This window comes from Eubalaena glacialis, chromosome 10 (assembly GCF_028564815.1).
Source record: "Eubalaena glacialis isolate mEubGla1 chromosome 10, mEubGla1.1.hap2.+ XY, whole genome shotgun sequence".
Taxonomy (NCBI): Eukaryota; Metazoa; Chordata; class Mammalia; order Artiodactyla; family Balaenidae; genus Eubalaena; species Eubalaena glacialis.
In genome coordinates, this window is record NC_083725.1 from 97,698,248 (window position 1) to 97,725,369 (window position 27,122).

Consider the following 27,122-nt stretch of genomic DNA (forward strand, 5'->3'; position numbering starts at 1 on the left):
CAGAAGTGACCAATGAGGTAAGTAGAAAATCGCATGAGTTCGGGGTCATGGAAGCCTAGAGAAAAGTTTCAAGGAGGGAGTCATCACCAGTGAAGCTACCGTAAAGGCGCATAAGATACAGAGAACTGGCCACTCATTTTGGCAAAAAGCTACCGTAAAGGCACATAAAATACAGAGAACTGGCCACTCATTTCGCCTTTCACTGAACAGATATTTACTGAGTACCAACTCCGTACTAGATACTGTTCAAGGGACTAGAGATACACCTGTGAACAGAACAGAGGAAAATCCCTGTCCTCATGGGATTCACATTCTAGTGAGGGGGGAAAAAGATAAACAATTAAATTATAGTATGCTAGTTGATTCTGAGCCCTTTACAGGAAACGCAAGCAGAGGCGAATGCTCTGGGTATGGAGAGTGGGGCTGCAATGTCAAATAAGCCCAATCAGGCTCTGGACTGGGGGCTTGCACCTGTCCGTTGTTACATCAAGGAAGGAAGCTTCCCTTTGCTTCTGAACGGCACTCAGTCTCCTTCAATTGACTTGAAGGACACCGGGGTTGGGGGGCGGGGGGAGTGGGCGGCATGTGTGGGGTGGGGAAGGACCCTTACTGGGGCCCTACTTGAAAGATTCAAACTTAGCAAATGGAATCTTGCCTATAGTGCTGGGAGGGCAAGCCCTCCTCGTTGTCAGTCGCTGGCAGTCAGAGGACGATCTAATTCACACAAGCAAGACCTTTAGAAGATAGCCGTGGAGCCACACATGGGAAGAGCATCCCAGGAAGAGGGCCCAGCAAGGGCAAAGACTCGGAAGCTACGGAGCATTGAAAAAAATAAAATAATAAAATAAAATAGAGTAATCAGGGAAGACAGCACAGAGGTGATCTGTGAAGTCCTGAACAAGCAGAGGGAATGAGCGAGGCAGGCGTCTGGAGGAAGAGGTTTAAAGAGGGAAGAACACGTGTGAAAGTGCCTGGAAAGTGGTAAAGACTCAGGAGGATGCCAGAGTGGCTGCAGCAGAGTAGGTGAGGAGGAGGGTGACCGAATGAGGCAAGAGGGGATCGGAGCCTTCATTGTGAGACGGGAAGCCTGGGTTTTGAGCAGAGAGCGCCATGCGGGCTACTGTGTTGAGCAGACACTGTCGGGACCAGGGATGAGGGTGGGGAGCAAAGGCCGAAGCAGGGAAATTAGTTAAGAGGCAATTGCTATAATTTAGGTGAGAAATGGCGGGCCTTGGGCCAGGTGGTATGTGAGTGCAGTGAGAAGTTTAGAGCAGGGGTCCCCAGCCCCTGGGCCGTGGACCCCGGTACCGGTCCGCAGCCTGTTAGGAACTGGGCCACGCAGCAGGCGGTGAGCGGTGGGCGAGCAGTGGAAGCGTCATCTGCCGCTCCCCATCGCTCGCATTACAGCGGCCTGAACCATCCCCCACACCCCGACCTCCTGCCGCCCCCGTCCGTGGAAAAACGGTCTTCCGCAAAACCGGTCCTGGTGCCAAAAATGTTGGGGACCACTGGCTTAGAGACTAGTCTCAATGTTAAAGCTGATGGGATTTGCTGATTAGCTGGATGTAGCCTGTGAAAGAAACCGCCAAGCAGGATGCTAAGATTATCTGCCTGGGTGACTGGAAGGATGGAGTTAAGGTGGCGAAGACACCAGGAAACTGGGAATTGTTTTTGGAATTGGGAGGAGATCTACTGCTTAAGGGGAGTGGCTGGCCTCAGTGGGAGTCATGGACAGTTCTTCACGAGAGTATATGCAGGCAGAGGAGGAAGCAAGTTCTTTCTTGGTGGTTTCTATTTTTTTCAGTGAAACAGCAGTCAAGGTCATCAGCCAAGAGGGAATATGCAGGGAGGTGTCTGAAGTCTGAAGAGAGAAACAGTTGTCAAGGGGAGGAGGGGAATGAAGAAACCAGGGTAACAAAGTAAAAGTCACGAGCAGCATTAAAGGCCCACTTGACCTTGACGTGGTTGTGTTTCCCTTCAGCCATATTAAGGCGCACAGGTGTGGGTTTGGAGTCAGAAGAGAGCTGGAATCATCTGTGACTGACGGTTTGCTGAGTACAATGGAACAAGGAGGAGGGGAAAGGCATTTAGTGTCCAAGGAATTCACTCACCCCAGGGCCAGGGGTAAGAGAGGAAGTGAAAACCACCACCACTGAGAGCTTCAGGGGAAATTGTATCCCCAGGGGAGACAGGTTTCACTTAGAGCAAAGAAAGCAAAGGAAGCATTCAAAAGGATGAGGATGCGGGGGATTTCTTATTCTTGGTAAAGCAGTTTCAGTGGCCTTGATGCTGCTGGATCGGAGTGGGTCAATGAGCAAGGGAGAGTACAGAAGTTGACAGAAAAGCAGATAACTATTTCAAAAAGCTTTGCTTTAAAGGTGCTCGAGTTAGCTGAAGGGTGGTTGAAGGCAAGGTTTGTGTGTGTATTTTAAGGTGAAAGGTATTACAGCATGTTTTTATACCAGTGGAAGAGGGTAAAAAATTAACGCAAGAAAGCAATGGGATAAATGTGGGGATCTTTGCAGAAAGCAAAGCCCTTGAGAAGGTCAGCGGACATTGGATCCAAGGCGTAAGTGGAAGAACGAACTTAGAATTCGGTGGAAGGAAAGAGGCAAAGAAGGCTGAAGGCATGAAGGTTGATGGAAACGTCAAATGGGAAGATTTGTTAGTTCCTGGGAATGAATCTACTTATCTCTGAAAGTATGAGGAGGTTATCATCTGAGAAGTGATGGGGGAAGGAAGATTGGGTATTTGATGTCAGATAAATAGAGCTGTGAGGAGAAATGGTCACCAGGTAGGGAAAACGAACTTACTAGGGAAGTGTAGTAGGTTTGTTTGGCAGCATGGAGTGCCCACCTGAGAGGTGTGGCCAAAAATCTGAAGTGAGATCAGTCAACATAGTTGTGTACTTTTTCCCATCAGGCCTTGCTGCTTTGGTACAGGTGCCAAGTAACTGGCTCACAAGGACTGTGGGTTTTGCCAGGTGAGTATGATGGGGGGGGTAAGATACAAGGGGGTTAGGATGTTTCCAATAAAGTGGTGAAAATGCTGGGCCATCATCCATGCTTCATAAGGAAGGAAGCAAGGATAGGAAAGGAGTCATGGACAATGACAGATGGTAAGATCAAGGGACTGGAAGTCTGGATGAGGCTAAAGACTTGCTGGAGTGAAAGAACTGGGGTAAATGAACGCAAATGGTTCAAGATGATAAACCGAGAAGGGGGTGTATGAGGTTATAATTTAGGAGATGGTGTATTATTTTCTCTCCCAATTAAATAGAAGCATTAACCAAATAAAACCTTAAGATCAAGATGATGTTGCTTTTGGCTACATTAAAAAAAAAGCACTTTCTGATTACATCTCTGGGTTGGTCACAGTTTATTTGGCTAGGAGAGTTTGAGTTAATATCACTTGATTTGAATTTTACAACCGATCCCAATATAAGATGAGTGCCCTGTGTTACAATCTAGGGAAGCACTACAGCATATAGGGGAAATCTATAAAATTGTTTTGACATCAACATTGAGGGATATATATGTCCTTGACTTTTCATGTAAATTTATGATACCAATATTAAAATAAGAAAATGCTCATTCTGTAATTAAGTGGACATTTTCCAATGAATTCTATTATCCTAACAACTTTAAAGAGTAATAGGAATTCTCTGGGAGTATATATAAAAAAATTAAAGGAAAATATTTTGCTGTTAAGGGGTTTAGAAATAAACACAAAAAACATTCATTATAAAATTTTTATTCCATTGTATTGCCATTTAAAATACAAGAATATAAGCAAATGTCATCCAGTGTCAGAAGATCTGCAGCATTTAGTGACAAATCAATAGCTTCATGGAAATTTTCAATTCATTTAAAAAAATACCCGAGCCATTTAAGTAATAATTAAAATGAGCTTTGTCTCTACGTATAATAAACTTCCACTTGGCTTATACAATTCCATTTTCTCCAACGGGAAGCTGTGTAGGATCCAGTCCTACCTTCTTCATTGATACGGCAACATCAAACAAATAGTCATAACACTCACACCTGTTAAAAAATAAATAAATAAAAGCAAAAAGAACTAAAAGTGTTCAGTGAAAAGAGAGTTCTCCAATCCTAACAATCACATTTTTCCTCTGCATCAAGTTAACCCTGTTCCTAGCAGATTTTTTTTTTTCTTTCCTCAATTCTAGGCAAAGTTTCTCTTAGTTTGTCTCCAACATTATTAAAACACGGAATCATACTGAATCATGCCACCATACTATATACTTCTCAGGAAATAAAAGGGAGTTTAAAATATACTACTTATGTAAATTTAAATTTTTTATTATGTGCCATTTTTTGAAATAAATATAGCAAATCTTTATGCGACTTGGGTTAACTATATTCTAGCCCTCAATTCAGGGAGCAAGATCTGTATCTCCTTCTTTGTATCAAAGAGCATAGTGCCTTGCCAAATAAAAGCTCATCTGAAAAATATTTCTTAGCAAAAGAATATATAATACAAATAAAATATTGAGAAATAATTAATGATAAACTATTTAAATTTAAACCAATTTGACCAGTAACACACAAAAAAATCATACTCCGTTTTCAATCATAAAACATATTTCATTCTCTTTTAGAGTGTGGTGACTTGCCCCAGACGTTCTTTGGTTTCGGTTTACACTTACATGCTTTTAGCCTTCTCCCACGTCTCTCCCCAGACGTAGACTCCATGCCGTCTGACTAGTACTGCACAGGAGTCTGGGTAATCATTCATTGCTCGGGCCATTCGCTCTTTGAGGTCTTTCTCCTCAGGTGTATTCTCAATAATGGGTACTACTAACATATCATCGTATCTGTTAAGACAAAACAAGCCATTTGCTTTCCTTTTTAAAACAAATAAAGGTATTCATATATAAAATTTATAATTTTTTCAAATAACAAGTTAGACGTTCTCTTTATATCTGAAAAGCCACTCCAAATTAGGAACAAGATGTTGCATGTTATTCTGTGTATCTTGTATAAACAACTGTATCAAGAGACGCCTTGGGAATTTGGCAGGCATTTTTCCAATCCTAAGTATAAGTGGCAGAAATTTGTACAGGATACCAAAACCTAACAAAGAAACTATCAAGATCATACAAGTATTTCCCTGAAGGATAGAGAATCACAGTAGTTTTAACAGGAGATGAGAAATGATAAATTTCAGAATTAGAAGCATAGGAAGGATTAACAACTGAACTACTTATTAAAGCAGGAATTTCCCAACGATACAAAATCATTCTATTCTATCTCTGCAGGACCCGAAAGTGTCTTGGATAGACAAATAAATAAATGCAGGTGTGGTTTATGGCCCTGGGATAGCAAAAACCTTTTGGAGCTAACTATTAAAGGTATGACTATATTTTCAGAACGTTCTCAAATCTGTGACATTAGAATTTCTTTACCTTATTTTTAGTAAGTACATGTGATGAAATCAGAATATGCATTTTTCATTTTTGTTTCTGCAGTAATATTTAAGCAAATAGCTTGTTACTGGTAAAACTATGTCTATTTGTGAGGTCATTTACAACCAATCAAAACTCAGACATGTTTTCCTTTTAACATGAATTTCTCTTGCCTTGTTAATGTTACATCTGCTTTTTCACTACCTCTGTGATGGCTAAACTTAACCAAAATAAGTTCTATCCATATATTACCAGAAGTTACTACTTTAGGGAAGGTACAGACTGAGTAGCTGTCATGTGATAAAGAACCTGGCCAGGGTTTCCCTGGTGGCGCAGTGGTTGAGAATCTGCCTGCTAATGCAGGGGATGCGGGTTCGAGCCCTGGTCTGGGAGGATCCCACATGCCGCGGAGCGGCTGGGCCCATGAGCCACAATTGCTGAGCCTGCGCGTCTGGAGCCTGTGCTCCGCAACAAGAGAGGCGGCGATGGTGAGAGGCCCGCGCACCGCGATGAAGAGGGGCCCCCGCTTGCCGCAGCTGGAGAAAGCCCTCGTGCAGAAACAAAGACCCAACACAGCCATGAATAGCTAAATAAATAAATAAAAAAAAAAAAAAAAAAAAAGAACCTGGCCAACCATTATCAGGAACAGTACGAGGTTGCCCATTATTTCACTTAAGTAAAATAGAGGTAATTATAAAATATCCTTAAATGTGGAAGGAATAAATTGCTAGTCCCAAATCTTTCCTAGTATTGGCCAGGAGAACCACAAACTTATATTTTCCTCTACCATATACCGAACAGTCAGAAATATCTCCAGGTGCAAAATAATTCACAGCAAAATAAGGCCTCAGGAACGGAGCCAGGGTAGTCCTTTGACCATCAAACAGTATTCTTTTCACTCTACCGTAGGCATGTTGCATCCAAAAGGTACAACAATTATATTTAACATGGTAACCTCCCCCGATAAGAATTAGGCATTTGAAAGTTATTATAATTTTTTTTAAGATGGACTTAAAAATTTTTAAAGTAGAATAGAAAATGTAAAAACTCCATCCTTTCTTAGTCATCCACCTTTTATTGCCCCTTCTTTTGACTGGACACTTAGGATTCTCCCCAAATACTGATGAAGTATCACTGCCCCTGAGCTGTGATAATGACCCTGTTACTGATTTCCCAGCCAGGTTCAAACAGAATTGCAAAAGCATGTCAAAAAACTTTGTACTCTTTAAATTCTGAGACATTCAAAATAATATATAAAGTGTATACGTTGTGATGCATAACAAATGACATCTTTTCATTCGTGTCATTCGTTTTTCCACAAAATTCCAAAGGTTCTCTATTGTGCTCTGCTCCTCTACCCACCGTTTCACACGTTCTTCTGACCTATTTTTATTTCTTCAGCAAAGCAATCAAATGCCGATGAAATTGATAGCACACATAACGCCTCTCCTTCAAGACCCAGATATGGAAAAGGCAATATGCGGCTATGCTTTTTTTAGTATGTACACTTTCATAATTTAAATATTTAACTTTTGTAAATAGGTGTTTCCCAGTGCTGAGGAATGCTTTAGGCACACAATAAATATTAACTAAAATCAAGTCCAATTAACTTCTCAGCACACTAGTTTAAACACATACAGTCTATTACGTGCAGTAACAGTAAGATACTGCTGTAAGAACACTTTAGAAAAACTGGCACCCTTTTCCTCTAAACAAGGCAAAGTGGATTCAGCCCCTTTAGGAAATTGGGAAGGGTGAAGGCTCAGGAACAAGAATGCCTGTACATTCAAACAAAATGCCGAGCCTGTCCCTGAGCCCTGGGAACGTGTTTCTTCATGTCACTGTATTCTAGATTGACGAATAATTGCTACATTTTTGTGGGCTGGTGGATTTAGCTGATTTTATCCAGAAGGCCTCTGTTCTATACTATCTATGCCAGTTTCCACACTGAAAAATTATAAACATATAGAGATCTACTTAATTAAAATAATAATAAAACTTCTTTAAAAATGAAAATATTCCAGAAATACTACATGAAATCAAAATGAAGCATAAGATTCAGTCAGAGCTGAAACTTCCCGAAGACAACGTGAAGGTGAGGACAGCTTGCTCTTGGAGTTCTTCAATAAAGGAACACACTCTTTCCATCTCTGTAGATACCTCAGCCAGGATTTTTGCATTTTACTCTGACAAACATTTAATTATTCATGTTGGCAATAATTTACCAAGGCTGGGTTGGGGATGGGGAAAAGGAGGGGAGGCATCTGATTTGTGTCACTGAGAATAGATCTGGAAGTATAATATGAAGGGGGGTACTATCTAACACAGATCTACAACATCTCATTAAGTACATAAAAAGATCAGTATCCTGTTTATTACAAGACGGAGAAATACCGTTCAAATTATTTAAGCAAAAAATAGGGGAAAATACCTGTAATACCCTCCCGAGGTACATTTCTTTATTCCTTTGATCATCTCTTGATGTGTAATTTTAAACTCCCTTCCTGGGAAGAGAAGGGTGGCCATGACAGCAGCTTTAGAGTGGGTATGAATCACAGCACCTGCTCCTGGAGGGGGAAGAATACAGTTCCATGCTCAGTGAAAACTAAATTGCACCTTTTAAAGAAAAAAATATATACACATATACACACAAACACACACACTTATTTGTATATGGCTTTGGACTTGTTTTTCTTGGCATGGAATAATAAGTTGGCAGCGGGTAGGAGGGGAGAAAGGAAGATAGGAAAAGAGAACTACTGATAGAGAAGTCAGAAAGCAAAAAGAAAAAAAATTAAACTTTATCCAGTATCAGGACAATGCACGATACTTTATACATGCTCAAGAAATATCCTTTAGATGGTCTGAAGTACCACTATAATGACTGTGGAGATCATAATCATAATACTACTGCCACTCAATTAGGGATTCCTATGTGCCAGGCACTGGGCAAATCCCCTTTATAGATGTTATCTCTTCACATCATCACAACAACCATCTCCCCCATTTAATGGTCAAGGACATGAGGCTCAGAGATGTTAAATAATTTGTCCATGGTTATTTAACTACGTTGTCCAACTACAGACAGTAGTTGAAGAACTTGGATTTGAACCCAGTTTAGTCTGACCCTTAATCACCAAGATATGCTTCATAGTGTAGGCCATATCTTAGTAACATAAGGGGATGGTAGGGATTTTAAGATATAGATGCAAGGGATTTACCTAAAAAAGAATTTGTATGCTATAAAACTCAGTAATGGCTATTTTTGCAATGGGAAGTTTATTTAGCTTTTTGCTAGGAAAGATTCTCCATGCTGTTAGAACCTGTTGCTGAAGTTTCATCCTTTCAGTAGTAGCTGATAATGTCTGGGAACAGCACATGGCATGATTACTAACTCTATATTGATTTTATTCAGGGGCTATACTAAAGCATGGTCCTAATGACTTCATTGTTAAGGCTGAGCCAGTACTTCAGTTATACTTTCCTATTTTTACATTGTCCTCTAGGTTCAACCGTTCCAGGTTGGTTTTCTACCACGATTTCTGGGAATTAAAGTAAGAGTCCTATTTTTATCATAAAGTAAAATTTTCAAAAAAGAGGATCACTCCCACTGAAGTGAAGAAAAGGGCATGATTTTCCCTCATTTGTATTTTGATTAACTTCTACTACAAGTTCCCAGAGATATAACTCTGAACTAAGAGTAGGAATTGGACTGTAAATATAATATTTAGTTGGTTAATTTGACAATCTAGTGGAATCATATTGATCTAGGTTGGAATTCTGGCCCCAATACTCACTGGCTGTTTATTTTGGGAAAATCTTCCCAGAGCCTCTGTCCTCTCATATATAAAATGAAGTAATAATGGACCTCCCACAGAGGCTGATGTGAGGACTGAATGAGTTAACATATTTAAAGTCCTTGCACATAACAGGTATTCAAGAACTGTGAACTACAACAGTAATTGCCATTATTTACAGGAGCCTACTCTGCAAATATTCTTTACGTTGAATACATTTTCTGCCTACCTCTCATTGTGTAAGCATTCATGAAAAGAGGAGTACACTGGCTTTTTTTAAGATTCTTATATGGCGGAGGTCCACTTATGTCCTGTTCATTGATGTCACAAACAAACATGTCTTCAGGCTATTTAGAGGGGGAAAAAGAAAAAAAGAAGGCTTATACAATATCAATTAGAAATGTCCCCTTTCTTGTGTGTGTGTGTGTGTGTATATATATATATATATATATACACATACACAATTCCATTTATATATAGTATATATAAACAGTGCTAATATAGATACATATTTAACTCACATTTTAAATATTTATATATAGTTTCTCTCTCAAAATTTTTTAGCCATTTTGAGAAATAAAAAAATGTTTTCTACTAATAAAAATCATCTCAAGAAAGTTAAAAAAATCGACCTTTAGAATTTGAAGAAAAAAGTGGTATGGAAAATTTAATATGCATGTAATGATGTTGATGTCATTTCATCAACTTAGTTTCTCAGCTTTGCCATGTAATTTCACAATATTTCAGAGACTATATAATCATCATGTTAGAATGGGTGTTATAATTTTTTTTATATTTCATAATATAAGAGGAAAAATACAGAGTAAAATTTTCTTATCCCTTGAGAAACTTAACTGGTACTCAGAAATGTTAATCTCGATGACGTACTCTATTTTTAAAGTTCTAAGGAATTATGTAGATCCACAGGTTTTTCCTAGTAATACATGCATATCTCTGACTTGTAACTTTCGTTTGCCAGGGTTTATTACAAACTACAATATAAATGTTTTATTAATGAAGCACTATGCCTTAGACAGAATTAAGTATTATGTGCTTGTTTTAACTCTTTTCTGGGTATTATTCTAGCATTAATACAGAATGGGTCTTCTCAAAATGTTGAAACAAAGTTTTATAACTTTAAATTGAAAAAGCTTTGCCATTATTAAATATGAATCAGTTTGGTCCATTTGAGACCACCAATCTGATTACCCTATTAGCCTGATAAAGATGGTGTTATAATGCTGCAAAGTTAGAATCATTTTTTATTATGACTTAAGACTGCACTATTCACTTTTGCCCTCTAGAGGCTGAATGAGAATTCAAAACACCTGGTTGCAAGCAGGATACTTACCACCTTAAAAAAATTTAATAGTTACTTAACAAATGTTTGTTGATTAGTTATTTAAATTATCACAATATAATCTCCCTTCAAAACTAAGATTTCTTTTAATATTAATTCCATTTCACAAAACAATAATCAAGTAGAGAATAACAGACATTTGGGTTTAAGAAGGATCCCTTTACCATACCTGAATCCGTTCCTTTTGCACTCCTGAAGGAGCAATGTAGATTTCATTGCTGGTAACACAAAATACAGAAATTGGTATTTATTTAACTCTAATGTTCTGCTTTTGCAAAAAGAAAAGCGTACCCTTGCAGTCCAATCATTAATGATCTTTATAAATCAAGTCATACAAATAGCTGCTTTATTTAATTAATGGTGTAGGCTGTATCGAAAGAATACCAAATTAATTTCTTTATAATGCTGGTGACACAGTAAAATGTTGATAGTTGCTTTTGTTACATTTTCATATATATTTCTTTATTTCTTTTTTATGGTGCAAAATCAATGGTAACCAGGCTTTTATCTGGTTAGGGGAAATAAAAATCTGAAAACATAAGTCTTTAGCATCTTTAAGCATGAATAAGCAGAGTTTATCTTACTATACATGGAACACAGTTATTCTAAAGTCCAATCAGGGGAAATATGCTCACTTGGAGTAGATCTCTGTGTTGCAAGAAATCAGGGTTAATTTTATTGTTTGAAATGTTATTATAAAACATGACGCTCAGAGACCTCTGCTGGATGGTTTGTTAAATTACAGCATTAACACTGGGCTACTTTTGGGGTGGAACAGTATATGCTTCCTAATTGAAAAACACTTCTATCTTGTGAAAATATTTGGTGACAAAGCGAGAACAATTGCAGAAAGTTAGAAATATAAAAGGCATGGCTACATCTGGAGATCTCTCTGTTACACAGCACACTGTGCTAAGGGAGATGCTATAGCAGTACCACTTACCACAAGGTGCTTTCAAATTTGATTTGGAAATTAATCTAAAATCTTCTCTAAATTCTCTCTACCCTCAACAAAGGTCCTCTGGCTCATGCATCAGTTTCAGTTGCTGACAGAGGGTGTTAAAGAACCGCCACATAATGCAAACGGAGGAAATACCAGCACCTGCACGCTCCAGCTTCTGCCACTGAGGCATGGACGTAGGGACACTGAATAAATATTAACTGTTTCCCAGTGCAAATGAGGATGACTGCCTATATTGAATTGAGCTGTCAAAGCTGGGGTTACTAATAAACCGATAGACTTGGAACTGACAAAAATTTAAGAAAGTTCCTTTAAGGATCTACTGGTAAATTAAGGTCTAGAAAATAAATGCCTGATAATGGGAGTGAAATCCAAAGCAGAGTAAGCTTTGTTCAAGCATTCATTTTCACAAAGTAGTTATTGCTTTAGAACTTTGTTGCATAAGAAAACCATAAAGTGGCACTCCTCTGGAAACAGTGGGAATGCATAGGGATCATTACTGTTAAAACGGCCCCTTATAAATACCAGGGATCCAAATCTTTTGTCCTCATGTAACGTGAAAGAGACGCTAGAATCATGTGTGGTACCTAGTCCAGTCACCTCCGCTGGTAAGTGGACTTGTAGGTCTTCTTGTGTGCGGAGATATTTATGCAGTCCTGGGAACAGACTCAAATAAAGTTCGAAACAGTCTGCTGGTAAAGAAACTCCACCTACAAAGTGGGAAAATCCAGGGTTTTTATTCAGTTTGTTCAAATAATTTGGTATGCTAAATGTCTTTTCTTTTTTTTTTGGCCATGCCGCATGGCTTGTGGGATCTTAGTTCCCCGACCAGGGATTGAACCTGTGCCCTCAGCAGTGAAATCGTGGAGTCCTAACCATTGGACCACTAGGGAATTCCCTGGTATGCTAAAACTATTTTTATTACTGCCTTTATAAAATGGAAATCAGTTTAGACTTTGATCAACTTTGAGTAATTAAAAGATTAGCTAAATAGGTTTTAGAAAAAACAAAGAAGGAGATACGTGGATAAAAATATTAATACAAAGATGACAGAGCTTTTATTTTAGGAGGGAAACATGCCAAAGACTAAAAGTGAAGTATTTACTTGGTACTGTAAGCCACAAACAAAAGCATTTTGAGTTTCAAGGTATTAAGTTTTAGAATTTATTTTCTCCAGACTCCCTGCTCTTTCACAATGTGGTGAGCAGGGGAACAAAACAAGAGTTTATAATACATGTTCTATTTTTATTTACTTAAAAAAAATCCTTTAAACTTTACTATGATTCAATTATCTTGTCTACAATATAGGTTTATTAATTTTAATTCTAATAGCATACAACAGGATTAGTGTCTCTGACACAAAAATATAATGCTGTGAAAGACAGGAAACCAGCCTAAGCACAATGGCTGCTCAGTATCCTGGAATTGCCTTGATTACTGTTATTTTCTTGGTCCTTCATTTCTTCCTTCTGATTTAACTCTTACATGTGTCTTAAGCTATCTTTTATTATATACATTTTTGGCACCATACACCAGTAGCAAAAGCTGAACTGATAGTAGCCAAACCTTGGAATCAGTAAATAATTTCATATTCCCCAAAGGGCTTATTGCTAGAATTATTCTGGAAACACAATCTATTGGGTTTGTGCTTCATTACAAATTTATTCGTTCTAAGCATCAGATAAAGAAAACCAAACTTTCACTAACATGAGAATAATATTGCTGATAAAATTATTGATATGGGTCTATGAAGTCATTTAAATATTAGGGAGAAAATTCAACATGTTACTACAAATTACCCATTTTACTCTGTATGGCAAAAATTTAGTAAGATTCCAAATACAGTGCCATAAAACTGTGGCTGTTTTCACCTGTGACCTCCAAGAGGCTCCTCACCAATTAGGAAGCTGAGGAAAAAGCATTTTACAAACACAATGCAACGTCCCTATAAATTGACTGTAGTGCCATAAAGCCAATTAATTTTAAGAGGTGCCAGTGAGTGTTTTAGGGTGACCACACATAATTTTAGTGCATGGTTCTACAAAGAATTTTAGTTTTACAAAGAACATAGTCTTTTATGTCTTTATGATCAAAAAAATTCCCTCTTGAGATCTGCAATGGTCCCTTACCTGCATTCTATTTTTAACTTAGCTGTTCTTTTTAAGAGCCAGTTGGAAAAAGTTATTTTAACTCAGTTTGGTAGAAAGCTCTCTTTTGTACATATACAAACTATTTCTGCAAATGCAAAAAAAAAGCAGTTAACTAAAGGCAATGTTTAGAATATAATTTATTATAAGTAATACAGGTGAGAAACCAAATTACTAGGGCTCAACTCCTAAATGAATAAATGAAACAACAACAAGTGTTGTTATTATAGGACTTTGCTGTGAACAGATCAACTTGAAAGTTTTGGCAAAATAACTTGAAAACCTGCAAAATGCTGATTGACACATTAGCGCTGGGTTGATGGTAAGAGAGGACGCACGTGACGGATGTTCCATGTATTGATACCATGTGGAACAGGACGTTTCCAGACTGAGAGCCTCCCTACACATGAACTGTGACATTTGTTGACTAAGGGCTCTCCTGTCATTTCCCACAGTTTAATTAATATTTCATGAATTCCTTGGTAATTTGAAGCAGATGAAATTTCAATGGCATCATCTTGTGGTATGCCATAAAATCCCCTTTGTTCAAAATGTTCTGATTATATTTTACATTCCATTCTTTTCTAAACAATTCAACATTACATAAATATTGTAGTAATCCAATTTTGTTAAAGAAAGTGAATTAGGATAAAGAAATAAGTCAAGTTATTCAGTTTTAACATTCAGCCTCCAGACAATATTATTCCTAAAATATTTCAGGAGCAAATACATTAATCCTGTTCCAGAAACACTTAAGAGAGTGAGATTCCACAACCTCTATTTTCATTGTTAGTAGGTTACTTATTTCTTCACCCTCTTAAAGGAAAGACAGTGATTAAGTCTAAAGAACAATTAACTACTATTCATTCCTTCTGTTTCAAGGCCAGTACCTCTCGTTTTGTCCTGTGAACAACATGGACCTGCAGGTGTTATGTCCATTAATAATGATACATGCATTTAGAAAGGCACATTGCCTTTTTTGGGACTCAAAAAAATGTAATTTTTAGAATTTTGGGTGGTTAGTAATCTGTATTTAAGTGACTTTAAAATATGTATCTGAACCTTTGAAACAAATCCTGTCTATCCAGAGTGGACCCTTGGTAGTTCCAGACATATGAACATACCCAGCAACATGTTATTTAACTTTGGTACTCCATGGACCAGGGACCAAATTATTCTGATTAGAAATTATGGTTCTTAAATCCTTAGATATTTATTATATCTGCAACATCTGCACACTTATTCCATTCAGTTATGCAAATACCTATTTCTCTATTTAGAAACTAAATACCTTCAGTATCATAAAACTGATCATCGGTTGTTCTTTGTACGTAATACATGTTAGGCTCTCTGTGGTCTACTTATATGGAGAATTCTCAGAGATGAAATCAGCCAGAAACTTACCCATGCTTCAAGCTAATTCCTCCTCCAGTCCCAGTGACCCAGCCCAAATGGTAAAACTGTTTGCAGAGCTCTGGGATCAGGTATTTTGGATGTTCCTTGTCCTTAAAAAGAAGATAATGATTTCCAAAATAGACATTATTTTATCAAATGACTATTCTAGATGATATCTCTGTTAAGAAACCAATTTAAGGAAGTTTAAGAAAATCTACCATAGAGAGGGTACGGTGAGGGAGAAAATTGTTACAAAATATATTTTGTTTTTAATGTTTGGAATGTGGATCTACCATATTATTTTGCAACCAGGAATTATTCAGGGCCATACAGTCTAATATTATGGAACAGGTTGCAAGAACAAGGTGGAGAAATGCCCAGATTATATTACAAAGTATCTACTGAAATGGCTGAAATAAAATAGGATCTAGTGCTAAAAGGAACATGCTTCAGTCTGTCCAGAAAATTTCTTTACACATAACATCTTATTCAATTAAGGCATGATATACATGATATACTATGATAGTTATTTGTTTATTATCTGTGTTGGTTCAATTTTATTTTTATTCTAAAAATGTCCTCTGTTTCATAGCAATTGTATTGTTTTCTCTTATTACAAAAGCAATATATACTTATTATGGAATTATAAAGTCAAGAAAATAATATAAAAAGCACTCAGAAACAATCATAATTAATACTTTCTAGGCCCAATCCTATGAAGATATATGTTGGGATAAACACTGAGCCTTATTTATTTATTTATTTATTTATATTGAGGTATAATTGACATAGAACATTATATTAGTTTCAGGTGTACGATATAATGATTCCATATTTGTATAAATGGTGAAATGATCAGTACGATAAATCTAGTTGAAATAAGAGCCTTACTTTTATATGCCTAATGATTACTTCTTTAGAAAACAAAACAAGGCGTTTCCCCCTCTTTTTTAAAGCTAAAATTAATGAAAACAAAACCTATAATAAAGAAATACAATGAATTCCATTTTGGCAGTATAATATACAACCCTTACCTTGAAAACAAGTAAAACTGCTGAATAAGTCATTCAAAAAATATTTCAAAATATACTGCTGAGCTGGCAAGAAAATAAGGTTTCACAGACATAAAAGAAACGAGAGTGAGTCTACCTGGGAGGGAAGTGAGATCCAAAGCCCTAATTTCCCTGAAGGTATTTGCAGATCTCTGGTGACCTCTTCAATTTTGATAGCTATGCATGCCACTAGAAACACAAGATAAAACCTAGGGTGTGCTCAAAATAGGGCATCTAATAGAAAATCCCTACATACGCATGAGACCCCAAGGGGCTATATCCTCCAGGTGAAAGTGAACAAGTAGTCACACTGTGCAGAGAAGCACAGCTAGCAAACCTGCATATATAAATCTTGGCACTGGGTAAAGGGGAAAAAAACATCTTTGAGTCCAAAGAGGGATTATTATTGAACAGACTAAATTTTCAGCTATTTAATTGGATTTCTTTAATTATGATATTTTCCCAAATTCACTGTTAATATTTTACATACACATTTTATTTTAGATAAGTACTACGAATGATCATTTGATGGAGTAGACTTAAAAATATAAAATTAAAAACATGGGAATGTTGACATTTTTTAAAAGTTCTGATTGAACACAGGCTTAGGAGTTAATGGACACAAAGACAAATCCATATTACGCCATTTATTGCTTACGTGACCTTGGGCCTCAGTTTACTCATCCATTAAATAAGAACATTATGAGGATTAAAATGAGATATAATGGATACAAAGCATGAAGCACAATGTGTGACACAGTCAACGTTCGTTTCCTTCCCATTTTAACGAGTTAAAAATCCCTGAATTAAAATTAAAAATAAAGTTATATTGGTCTTTCTTATATCTTTAATTATGAAATCTAGCCAAAATTACCCATGCCCTGTATAATTTGCTATTTCCTTTTTTAGGGATATAAGTGATATTTTAATTACATATTAAATTACAGCTAATGAGAAGACTCCTGCAGTTTTCCAATCCTTAACCATTAACTTGCAGGGCACGTTGCAAACATTATAGAAAACAGTCTGTTATTAAGGGCATCCCCTTTCCCTTTTGTCTTTCCAGTACTGAGGTATTAGAACAATTAGCCTGCTTCATGCTACAGGAATAACAATGGTAAGGCAGCTGCTGTTAATAAAGTTTCATTCAATCGTTCAAACCCACAAAATTACAATTTCAAGAAAAATAATCACTTAGCAGCAGGAACCAACAGAGATATATTTAGTAAAAATGCAGTCATTTAAGTTATCCAGAATGATAAGAAAAGTAAAAATTAAAATATGTATTTTAATAAGAATTCACAAGAAAGAAAAGGTTTAGTTAGTATTTAGCTCTCCCCTGAATGTCAATATTACTTGTCTGTTACTGTTAGGTCTGTTAGAGTAAGAATTTTGAAAGACATATCTAAAGATGGATTACAATCAACTTCTTACAGCAGAGGTTCCATACAGTGAGGAAGAAACATTTAACAGTATTTTGTATATACTTTCAAAACACTAAAGCCTAAAGAGTTTTTGAATCAATACTTCATTTCCCCAATTTTTCAATCTAGTTATTTTAAGGAAATCAGCCTCGAATGTCACTGAGATAGGCTCACAGCCAACAATGGCTCTCATCCCCTCCCCCACCTTTTCTTTCAAGTTAAGCATAATAGAGGCATTATTTCTCAGATAGAGGTTTTCACAAGGGACTCTTACAAACATAAAATGAACACGTGTCAAATGTATTTAGCCCATCAACTAAATGAGGGAACCAAAAAGATGATACACCTGTGTCCAAAGAGAATTCAAAACACACACACACAAAAATAATCAGGAATCCTGGATTTACAAATAAATGATATAGAAAAATTGGACAATATCCGCTGCAGCGATAAGTTGAATCTCTATAACACGACTTGCATTTCTATGAAAAATAATCGTCTGCATTACTGTCAGCATTCTACAATTCACAGACCTGTAAAATAGCGTAAAGATGGCCCCAAGACACCTAGTAGTCTTTTTTGATCATTTCAGTCTTGCAGAATTTTTCCTCGCACTGGCCTAAGAATGGACTGGATACAGGCACAGTCAAGGTGTCAGCATTTTCTGTCTCTGGTCTTTGTTTCCTTCTGCACTTCTGATTCATTCTCCTCTCTGCATACTGGTTTTCTTTGCAACTTCATCTCCACTCAAAGCCCTATTTCTCCCTCCTACCTTCACTACACTTAAAAACTCTTCTTACCAGTTAAGCACTGACTAGAAATCAGAAGACAAGGAGGCTGGCTTTAGCTTTGACCCCCACTAGCTTTGACCCCCACTATGGCGAGTCTGTGACCCTTTCTGGCTATCAGTGTCCTTATTTTAATAATCTGGATCAATGATTCCTAGACTTCTGAATTTCAAGACCGGTAGTTTTTGTTGCTGTTGTTTTTTAAATTTTAGGGACTGACATAAGGTTACCAGTTAATGACATTGGTTATATTTAACCATCCATTATCACATTTTTCAAAAAAGAAAGTGCATTTTTAACATAAAAAGAGTAGGAAGGATAATGTTGGAATGAAACATAGTCCTTTAAATGAATGCAATTAATTTTGTGAAATTCACTTTACCATCGTCCTTATTTTTCTTATTCTGCAAGAATTGAGTAAAAGCTCTCAAGGACACATATTTGGGGAGGATTAAAGTTATCTTTTCCTATTTGGTCTCCTTGCCTACAATTTCTCCTTTTTCTTCTCTTTCTTCTCCAGCTTACCCTTCACTCTATTATTAGTACTAAAATAATAACACTACTTTGATCGCTGAACTCCCTTCCTCAAATCATTTAATGTTCAAATATCACCCCCTGGGTCTCTTATTTAAGTCCATCTGCTTTCTTGCTCCAATTTAACTTTTCACATATTTTCTTTCACTTTTTTACATCCATCTCTCAGTTCTAGTCAACCTAGTTGTGGTAATCAACCTCCAGGATGGCTCTTAATGATCCCTGCTTCCTGGTATTCACATCCTCGTGTAGAGTTCCATCCCAAATTGTACCGGGCTGGTCTGTGTGAAGACAGACTAAGATGTGACAGTATGTCACTTCTGATGGCAGGTTACTAAAGCCTACAGCTTCTGTCTTGGTTGCTCTCTCTTGGATCACCTGCTCTGGGGGAATCCAGCTGCCATGTTGTAAGGGTACTCAGCCTATGCAGAAGGCCATAGAGCGAAGAACTGAGGCATCCAGCCAATAAAATGTGAGGAACAGAGGCCTGCCAATAACTTTGTGAGCTTGCAAGCAGATCCCAGCTGCAGTCAAGCTTTGAGATGCCTGCAGCTCCAGCTGACAGCTTGACTGCCAACTCATGAGAAACCTTGAGCCAGAACCCTGAGTTAAACTCTCCTGGATTCCTAATCATCAGAAACTGTGTGAGACAATGATTGTGCATTAAGCTTAAGTTTTGGGATACTAGCTGTGCAGCAATAGATGACTAAGACACATATTCTTGCCAGCCAAGAATACATCTTTTTCTCTTTGCACTGTTATTGCTCATGCTGGGTCTCCAATTATCCCACCTCTAGCTGTCAAACTCTTGCTTGTCAGCCTTTACACCAGGCTTCCTACCCACTTCCCCTATGATTCCTTCTCTCATCTTCTCCGCAGGAAGTGATCCTTCCTTAAACTCTGTGCCATGGCATTTGCACTGTGTACCTTTTTTTGGTATCTATTATATAGCCCTCTCATTCATTCATTCAACAAACCTTTACTGAAGGCCCTGAATAAATAAATACGAGTAAGAGAAAATCCTTACCCTTGAGGGATCAAACTCTAGTAAAGAAGTTAACAGCTGTGAAATGACAAAGCAATATATAAAACAAGATGGTCCAGGGCATTATGGGAACAGAAGCTACTGGTGGGAGGGAGCAGGAGTTGGGAAAAGCTTCATAGAGGAAGGGATGCTGAGCTAAGTTTTAATGAAGGATGGCAGAGTATGCAGGTAGGTGAAGAGGAGAAAGGGCATTTCAGTCAGAGAGAACTCTGAGTAGTTGGAACCGGAATTAGGTTCTATGGGATGGAGTGAGGAGGGAAAAAGACTGTAAGGCTCTTTCATGCCATGCACAGGAGTTTGGACTTTATGCTATAGATGGTTGATAACTGCTGAGTAGTTTTAAGTAGAAGATGATAGGATCATACTTTGTTTTTGAAACATATCTACAGTGGCAATAAAGAGGCTGAAGGGTGACAACCAAGGAAGCAAAAGACCAGACCAGAAGAAGGCTGTGGAAATAATTTCAAAATGAAATTGTAAGGTGGTGATGGTGGAGATGGATTTGGAAGATAATTAAGAAGTTAAAAAGAAAGGATGGGCTTTGGGTGAGAAGACTGAAAAAAGGGAAGGCTTAGAGGAATTCTAAGTTTCAGTTGGCTGAGTAGCTAAGTGGGTAGTGATACCAGTCATAAGTATTCCTTGAGTGTCTATGTACCAAGCACTTCCTCGGAATTCAGCCATGAACAAGACAAAGTCTCTGCACTAAAGGAGTTTATACTCTAGGGGGTAGTTTAAAAAAAAAAACGATGTCGACTGAAAAAAAATGCACAATGTGACAGTTAAGTTTAATTGGGGGCAAAATGAGGACCATAACCCAGGAGGGAGCCTCTCAGCTCTAAGGAACTGCTCCAAAGCGGTGGGGTTGGGGGGGAGGTCAGTAGAGATGTGATTTTAGTGAAGGGGGTTACATGAAATCAAGCACACATTTTGGCAGATGGCTGCTGTTAATCACAAGAAGTCTGCCGCTGGTCACCAGGAGATGTCTCCATTAATCCTTTTAGTGCTTTTCTAGATATAAGATGCAAGAAATTGGGCTCATAATATGTTCTCTTAAAAATAACTATCTGAAGGCCTGTTCTTCCTAGAGTATCTCATTCCTACCTCCTCTCTGAACTCCTTTCAGGGTGTGTTGAAGGTCAACCACTCCAGTAGATAGTGACCTAAACCTTGTAGAGGCAGACAGTGTGCGACAATTTTTAGTTGGCAGTGAAAAGAGGAAAAAATAAATAAACTGTAATAAGTGGGAAAAAGATAACAAACAAGGGGCTTTGCTAATCTGTATTAAGTCACTTATTCGCACAAGATAGTGGTTGACAAGTACTTCCCAATAAAATCTGTCATGTTACTACTTTTTAATTGGGACGTTCAGCCCCGAGAGAGAATAACAGGAGGAATAAGGACTTTCCCTGCCTCTTAAGCAAGGCTTCTCACATTGTAATTGTTTATTCGTCTAGCTCTCCTCCAGACCCCAGGCCATTGTCTTAATCACCACCCTGACCACGTGGGTGTTCCATAAAATTCTTGGTGCGCAGAAGTGAATGAAAAGTTATGTGCAGCCGGAGGGTGGATTTTCCTTTGACTTATGCTTAAGGAAAAATCCTTTTGACGATCATCCCATAATCAATCTAAACCGAGACAGGCAAAGAGCAGCTGTGCAGATGAAAAGTGCCGGCTACAGTCCGCAGATCTGGCTCGGCGGACGTTTCCGAGTATCTACTGGGCGGCAAACGTCGGGCTGGTCGCCAGGGCGCAGAAAAGAAGCTCGAGAGCACAGTCTTCGCTTCATTTCCACTCCAGAGCTTCACGTTTCCCAGCTTGGTCTGTCTTCATGTTAAGTGGTTTTGAAACACACACAAAAGACGCCCGACGCTCTCCTCCGTTATTTTTCCCTTTTCAACGTTTGGTGCCCAACCCCCGCCATCAAAGAATCCCAGCGCTGAAAGGAGGCCCGCCTCGGGGCCCGGGGCCTCAGGTCTGCACGAGGAACGGGAGCGGCGGCGCGCGGGGGTCCCGTCCGGACCGGCCTGAAACCCCACCCGACCTGCACCCAGCTTCCGCCGCCGCGCCGCGCCGGCGCCTCGCCTCCTGGGAATAGAGGGCATCGGTGGCCCCGCCCCTACCTGCGCGCGACACTGCAGTGAGCAACAGTCTCCCTCCGGAGCGTGACAGCCAGACATGGCCCGGACGAGGGGTACCCGCACCCTCCAACCTTCTCACGGCTTTGCTTCTGGCGCTCCGCCTGGGTTAACGCGGCAAGGGCAGAACTGCAATCAGGCGGCCCTGAGGGCAGCCCGGGGGCGGGGCGGACAAGGCGAAAGGCGGGTCTGGGAGGGCCTCGCTGCCTGGAGACCCAACCGCGGAGCCGCCTGACCGGGAGGCGGGGCCAAGAGGTTGGAGGCGGGGCTAGAAGAGCTTGAGTCCAAGGCTCAGAGGGGCGGCTGTCGTCCAGGGGGCGTGTCCAACAGGATGGGAGGCGGGGCCTGAGAGGGCCTTGATGACTGGGCGATCAGGCTGTGCAGAGGGCAGCCCGGGAGAAGGCCGGGAAGATGGCGGTCTCCTGGAGGTTAGGTTGTGATCCGCGGCTGCTGCGTTGCCTCCTGGGCTTCTGCGGAAGCCCAGGGCTGGTTAAGGGGGCTGCTGGGCGGTCTGTCGGCCGTGGAGCTAGTTGGAGATGGTTTCACAGCACGAAGTGGCTGCGGGGTGAGTGGCTGGGGCTCGCTCAGCTTCTGTGTATCGGAGCAATGGGCCTGGGGCTGGAGCTTTTTGATTGAAGGCCTGCATCTGGGTGTGAGTTGCCAGGGGCTCACTGTTCCCTTGGCTTTTTCTCGGGGAGGAGTCTGCTGACTTGGCCTACTGCATGCCGCAAAGGGCTTTTGGGGAAACTAGGAAAACTTGATTCCGTCCTTGGCCGCCTGATTGATACGGCTTCTCCGTGACCTTGCCTTGGAATTTGGGTTGTGAGGCATCTCTCAGGCCTCTTCCCAGTGACATTTCAGGTTTCTTTAGAGTTGTTAGGTTGACCAAGTTTGTTGAGATTCAAACGTCACCGTTAGCCGTTTTTATTCATTCTCCTGACCCGTCTCTATTGGGAGACCTTCGAGGCCACTTGGGTTGCTCCACGCGACGACTGTGGTAAAGGACCCAATTTGTAAATGTCCAGCCATTAGACGTAGGTCGGGAAGAATGTTTAACCAAAACATGAGCCTGAAAGAGTGAAAATTTAGGAGGGGAATCTTACCAAGAAGGTGTCGACTTAAAGACATACAACATAAGAGTTGTGAGTTTAAGTTTTATTCAGCGGCTTACTGACGATTATAGCCCGGGAGACAGCCACTCAGCTCCGAGGAACTGCTCTGCAGAGGTAGGGGAGAAGCCAGATTGTATATGAATTTTTTTGTCTAAGAAATACACACAGTCAAGCATATATCTTGGTAAAAGATTACTGCTAATCACAAAGAACAGATATCTCATGTTAATGGTTTTAGTATATTTCTACGAATAGGAAGATGTAAGAATCCAGGGTCATTGAAATTCTTCCTGAGATATGCTTCGAACTATCTAAGGGACTGTTTGTCCAAAGCAGAGTGCTTCATCCTGAATTCCTCTCAGGTCGCACTGTGGCTGGGCAACTTCAGTGGGTTATGACTTAACCCTTGTAGAACTGGATAGTCATTGAAATTCTTCTTTGCTCACAAAATTTATTATAGAAAGTTGTCATTAAAGAGTGGTATTGACACAATTAACGTAATTCTTCCAGTGTTTAATACTATGTAATATAGTGTGCCCGGCATTATTTTTCTTCACATGGGTGGCGGGCAGGTACTGAGTGTATTATTACCTGAGCATCATTCAGTCACTCCACAGGATGAATTGTAATATAAAAAATTAGGTGCAGTAGGCATTGCCTACATATTCTGAGCTACTTGAGGCTCAGAAAAAAATATTACACGAAGTTAATGGTAAGATGAGTACACTGAGATTTTAAGATCCGGTGATGAGACTTTTTTTTTTTTTTTTAAGAAGTGAGATATTCTGGTAATATCTACATTGTGAAATGGTATTTCAGCAACAGTCATGATATCATTATTTTAAATAAGATACTAAAATTGCAGACTGTGTATAAAAGATGGTAAGACCATTTAAGAGTTAAAGTTTATGTCACTGATCTCTCTGTAAGTTTCTAAGATGATATACTCTTAAATACACCTTATTGTTGTCTTTAGCATCATTTGCCTTTATGAAAAAATGTGTAAATCCCCAGACTATTATGCATGTGTTCATTCTTTTGCTACACTCTTGAGTGGTGATTTCTTTTTGCTCTTGTTCCAAGATTTCAGAATAAACTGGGATTCATGTAGAATTTAAATTTTATAGTTTAATACCAAGAAGACCGATATTGCAAGCTGAAACCTCTTCAGAAGTGTTTGGTTTATTTCACCCAGAGGAAATAGTTCTGCAACCATTCTGACATACCTTACAATTCCAGCAGGCTCTTTATAAATGTATCATTCAATACTAAGTGTATGAAGGAATCAACAGATTCTGTAAACAAAATGGATTGTATGGTGACTCTTTTTATTTTTTGTACTTGGTAAGCAGTACATTTACTATAGCTGGTGATCTACTGGATACTTTTCTTCAATCAAGGTCTTTCTTGTGTTAATGAAACATTTCTAGGGAAGAATTAAGGTTGGTAAATTTAAATACAGGAGAGTTTATTTGGGAAACTACTAACACTGATTTTTAGAGAGGCATAAACCTATTTGAAAACTGATAAAAGCTATACCACTTCTTCAGAAAAATGCATACATGCAAAATTTTGTATGTGATTCCAGGGAATTTGTAGATCTCCCTGTAATTTATCTATAAATGCCACCTAGTCTCCAGGCTATTACCATGAACATTTTGGTCATTTCCTACAGAAAAGAATTGTGCTACTTTGCAAGGGTATTTGCCATATCTGAGAACAAGAAAGGTGCGTTTTAATATAGGGGTTCGAACTATAAACAAATGACTCTTGGATACATTTACACAAGTGACTACAACAAAGGCAGTAATTTGGAAATTTTGATTCAGATCTGGGTTTGGGTTAAGTTTGTGCATTTAGGCTCATCCGATCATTCACCTTTACCTAAACATCTGTACTTCTCTTTCCTTTCTTTGCTCATATTGTTCCTTCAAATGGAGTGACCTTCCTTGTGGTTTGAAATTTTTCTTGTTACTTCAACGCCACCCTCTTAAATCTTTACAGGCTCCTGGCAGGGAATTGATGACACTCTAAAAATGGGTAATTTGAGGAGAGTTTTATAAGTGACTATTTTTGTGACTTTAGGGTGTAGAGATGGTGCTGTACTAATGGGCTGTTTTGAGTAAGGTGCTGTGACCACCCCTTGGCTTGAAGAGGCATGGGAAGGGAGCACTTCCTGGAACTGGGAAGGAGGGAGCCTGTGGGAGGACCTCTGATGGAGCTGTGCCCTTCAGTTAAAGGATCCAGCCAGGCCAGGCAACCCTACAAGGAGGAGGCTGGGGAAAAAATATCCTGACCTCACTCTCCTCTCTCCTTTCAGTCTCCTGCTTATTCTGCCCATTGGCGGAACCCAACTGGAGGCCAAAGCAAGGAGGTCTGTTGATGTAGCCCATATAGTAGTATGGGGGAGGGTTGATGAGTAGATCTGGAAGGGCAGATGGGAGATACCTCCCAAACCTACCTGACTCACCCATCAGTCATTACACTTTATATTGATACCTCAGCTTTAGCACTGATGCGATCAAGTACTGGCTTGTGTGTATATGTATGGTAGGTCTCATGCTAAGAGGGGAAGAGAGCAAGTGTAGTTTCTACACTTGGAAAAATCAAATGTAGTTTCTTTGGATTGTTTCCCTAGGCCAGTGCTTTGCACAAGAGTAAGCATAGGCTCTTTATAACTGACCTGATTTTTAATGGGATTTTTCTGTCTACATTTGAATAGCTGAATAGGAATCAAGTCTGTGTAGGCTTTTGGGGCACTTTTTATAGAAAGAAAAATGTTCTTTTTGGAGCTATGGCATCTAATTTGGATTTTTGGGTTTTTTTACTTGTACTCCTAACTCGAGTCATCCTTGACTCCTGATTTTCATATGCCACATCCAAACTATCAGAAATTCTTGTTGACTCTACCTTTTAAATGTAATCTGACCACTCCTCACCACTTCTGCTACCAACTAGACTGGTCCAAGCTACCACCACCTCTAATCTAGATTATTGCAGGAGTGTCCCAATAGATGTCTCTACCGCCACCCTTGGCCCAGTACAGGCCATTCTCCATGCAGCTTTCAGAGTGCTGCGTTTAAATTATAAATCAGATCATGTTACTCCTCTGCTGAAAACCCTCCAAGAGCTTCTCATTAAACTCAGAATGAAATCTGAAGTCCTTAACTGTGGTTTACAAAGCACAATATGATATGAATCCTCCACCTCTCTGAGTTCAGCTCTGACCATGCCTCTCCTCACACTCACTCCACTCCAGCACACAGCCTCCCTTGGTGAGTTCTGAACATACCAAGCATGCTCTCTGCTCATTTTTTTTTTTTAAACTTTAAAAACAAATTATTTATTTTTAATTTATTTTCTTTATGTGGGTAAACATACAATTTATTTTTTCTATGTTCTTATTTTTTAATATTTTTGATTTATTTATTTTTGGCTGCATTGGGTCTTCATTGCTGCGCATGGGCTTTCTCTAGTTGCGGTGAGCAGGGGCTACTCTTCGTTGCGGTGTGCAGGCTTCTCATTGCGGTGGCTTCTCTTGTTGTGGAGCACGGGCTCTAGGTGCGTGGGCTTCAGTAGTTGTAGCACGTGGGCTCAGTAGTTGTGGCACACGGGCTTAGCTGCTCTGTGGCATGTGGCATCTTCCCGGACCAGGGCTCAAACCCGTGTCCCCTGCATTGGCAGGCGGATTCTCAACCACTGCGCTACCAGGGAAGCCCTCTGCTCATTCTTGTGCTTGCTGTTTCCTCCGTTTCGAAGGCTCTTCCATTGGAGATTTGCATGGCTTCCTCCATTCAGCTCTACTCACTTTGTCAGAGGACGCCTTCTCTAATCAACCAATAAAATAGTTCCTCTACTGCAACTGGGTCCCCTTACTTTCCTTTCTTTTCTTAGAAGGATCTGGTCCTTACATGCCTTTTCAGTCTCTCAGGACAAGTGTTCTA

The 27,122-nt window shown here is 39.3% G+C and overlaps 2 protein-coding genes across 5 annotated transcripts in view; one reads left to right on the plus strand and one right to left on the minus strand.

The window, feature by feature from the left end:
• Nucleotides 1–3,766: 3,766 nt before the first annotated feature.
• Nucleotides 3,767–22,217, minus strand: APIP (APAF1 interacting protein). Its single transcript, XM_061203233.1, has 7 exons — nucleotides 22,052–22,217; nucleotides 15,098–15,198; nucleotides 10,755–10,803; nucleotides 9,455–9,572; nucleotides 7,860–7,995; nucleotides 4,670–4,837; nucleotides 3,767–4,043 (listed from the first exon to the last, which is right to left on the minus strand). Exons 1-7 carry the CDS (start codon nucleotides 22,106–22,108, stop codon nucleotides 3,944–3,946), a joined length of 729 nt encoding a protein of 242 aa, XP_061059216.1. The 5' UTR covers nucleotides 22,109–22,217; the 3' UTR covers nucleotides 3,767–3,943.
• A 241-nt stretch (nucleotides 22,218–22,458) lies between these two features.
• Nucleotides 22,459–27,122, plus strand: part of PDHX (pyruvate dehydrogenase complex component X) — a 77,101-nt gene continuing 72,437 nt past the window's right edge. For 3 of the 4 annotated variants that reach the window (XM_061203236.1, XM_061203238.1, XM_061203235.1), the window contains exon 1: nucleotides 22,459–22,631. In XM_061203236.1, coding sequence (XP_061059219.1) covers nucleotides 22,478–22,631 — 154 coding nt within the window. In that variant the 5' untranslated portion in view covers nucleotides 22,459–22,477. Of the gene's footprint in view, nucleotides 22,632–22,981; nucleotides 23,293–27,122 lie in introns of those variants that run through there. The other variant, XM_061203237.1, reaches the window with a different exon arrangement.

Bases quoted from the DNA above. Each gene is read 5' to 3' on its own strand.
- APIP (XM_061203233.1), bottom strand. From the start codon at position 22,108: ATGTCTGGCTGTCACGCTCCGGAGGGAGACTGTTGCTCACTGCAGTGT. The intron at 9,573-10,754 runs GTATGGTAAAGG...CCCTCTAAATAG, and splicing joins TGCAAAAGGAACGGATTCAG to CCTGAAGACATGTTTGTTTG. The intron at 7,996-9,454 runs GTAGGCAGAAAA...TTCCCCCTCCAG, and splicing joins GAATGCTTACACAATGAGAG to GAGCAGGTGCTGTGATTCAT.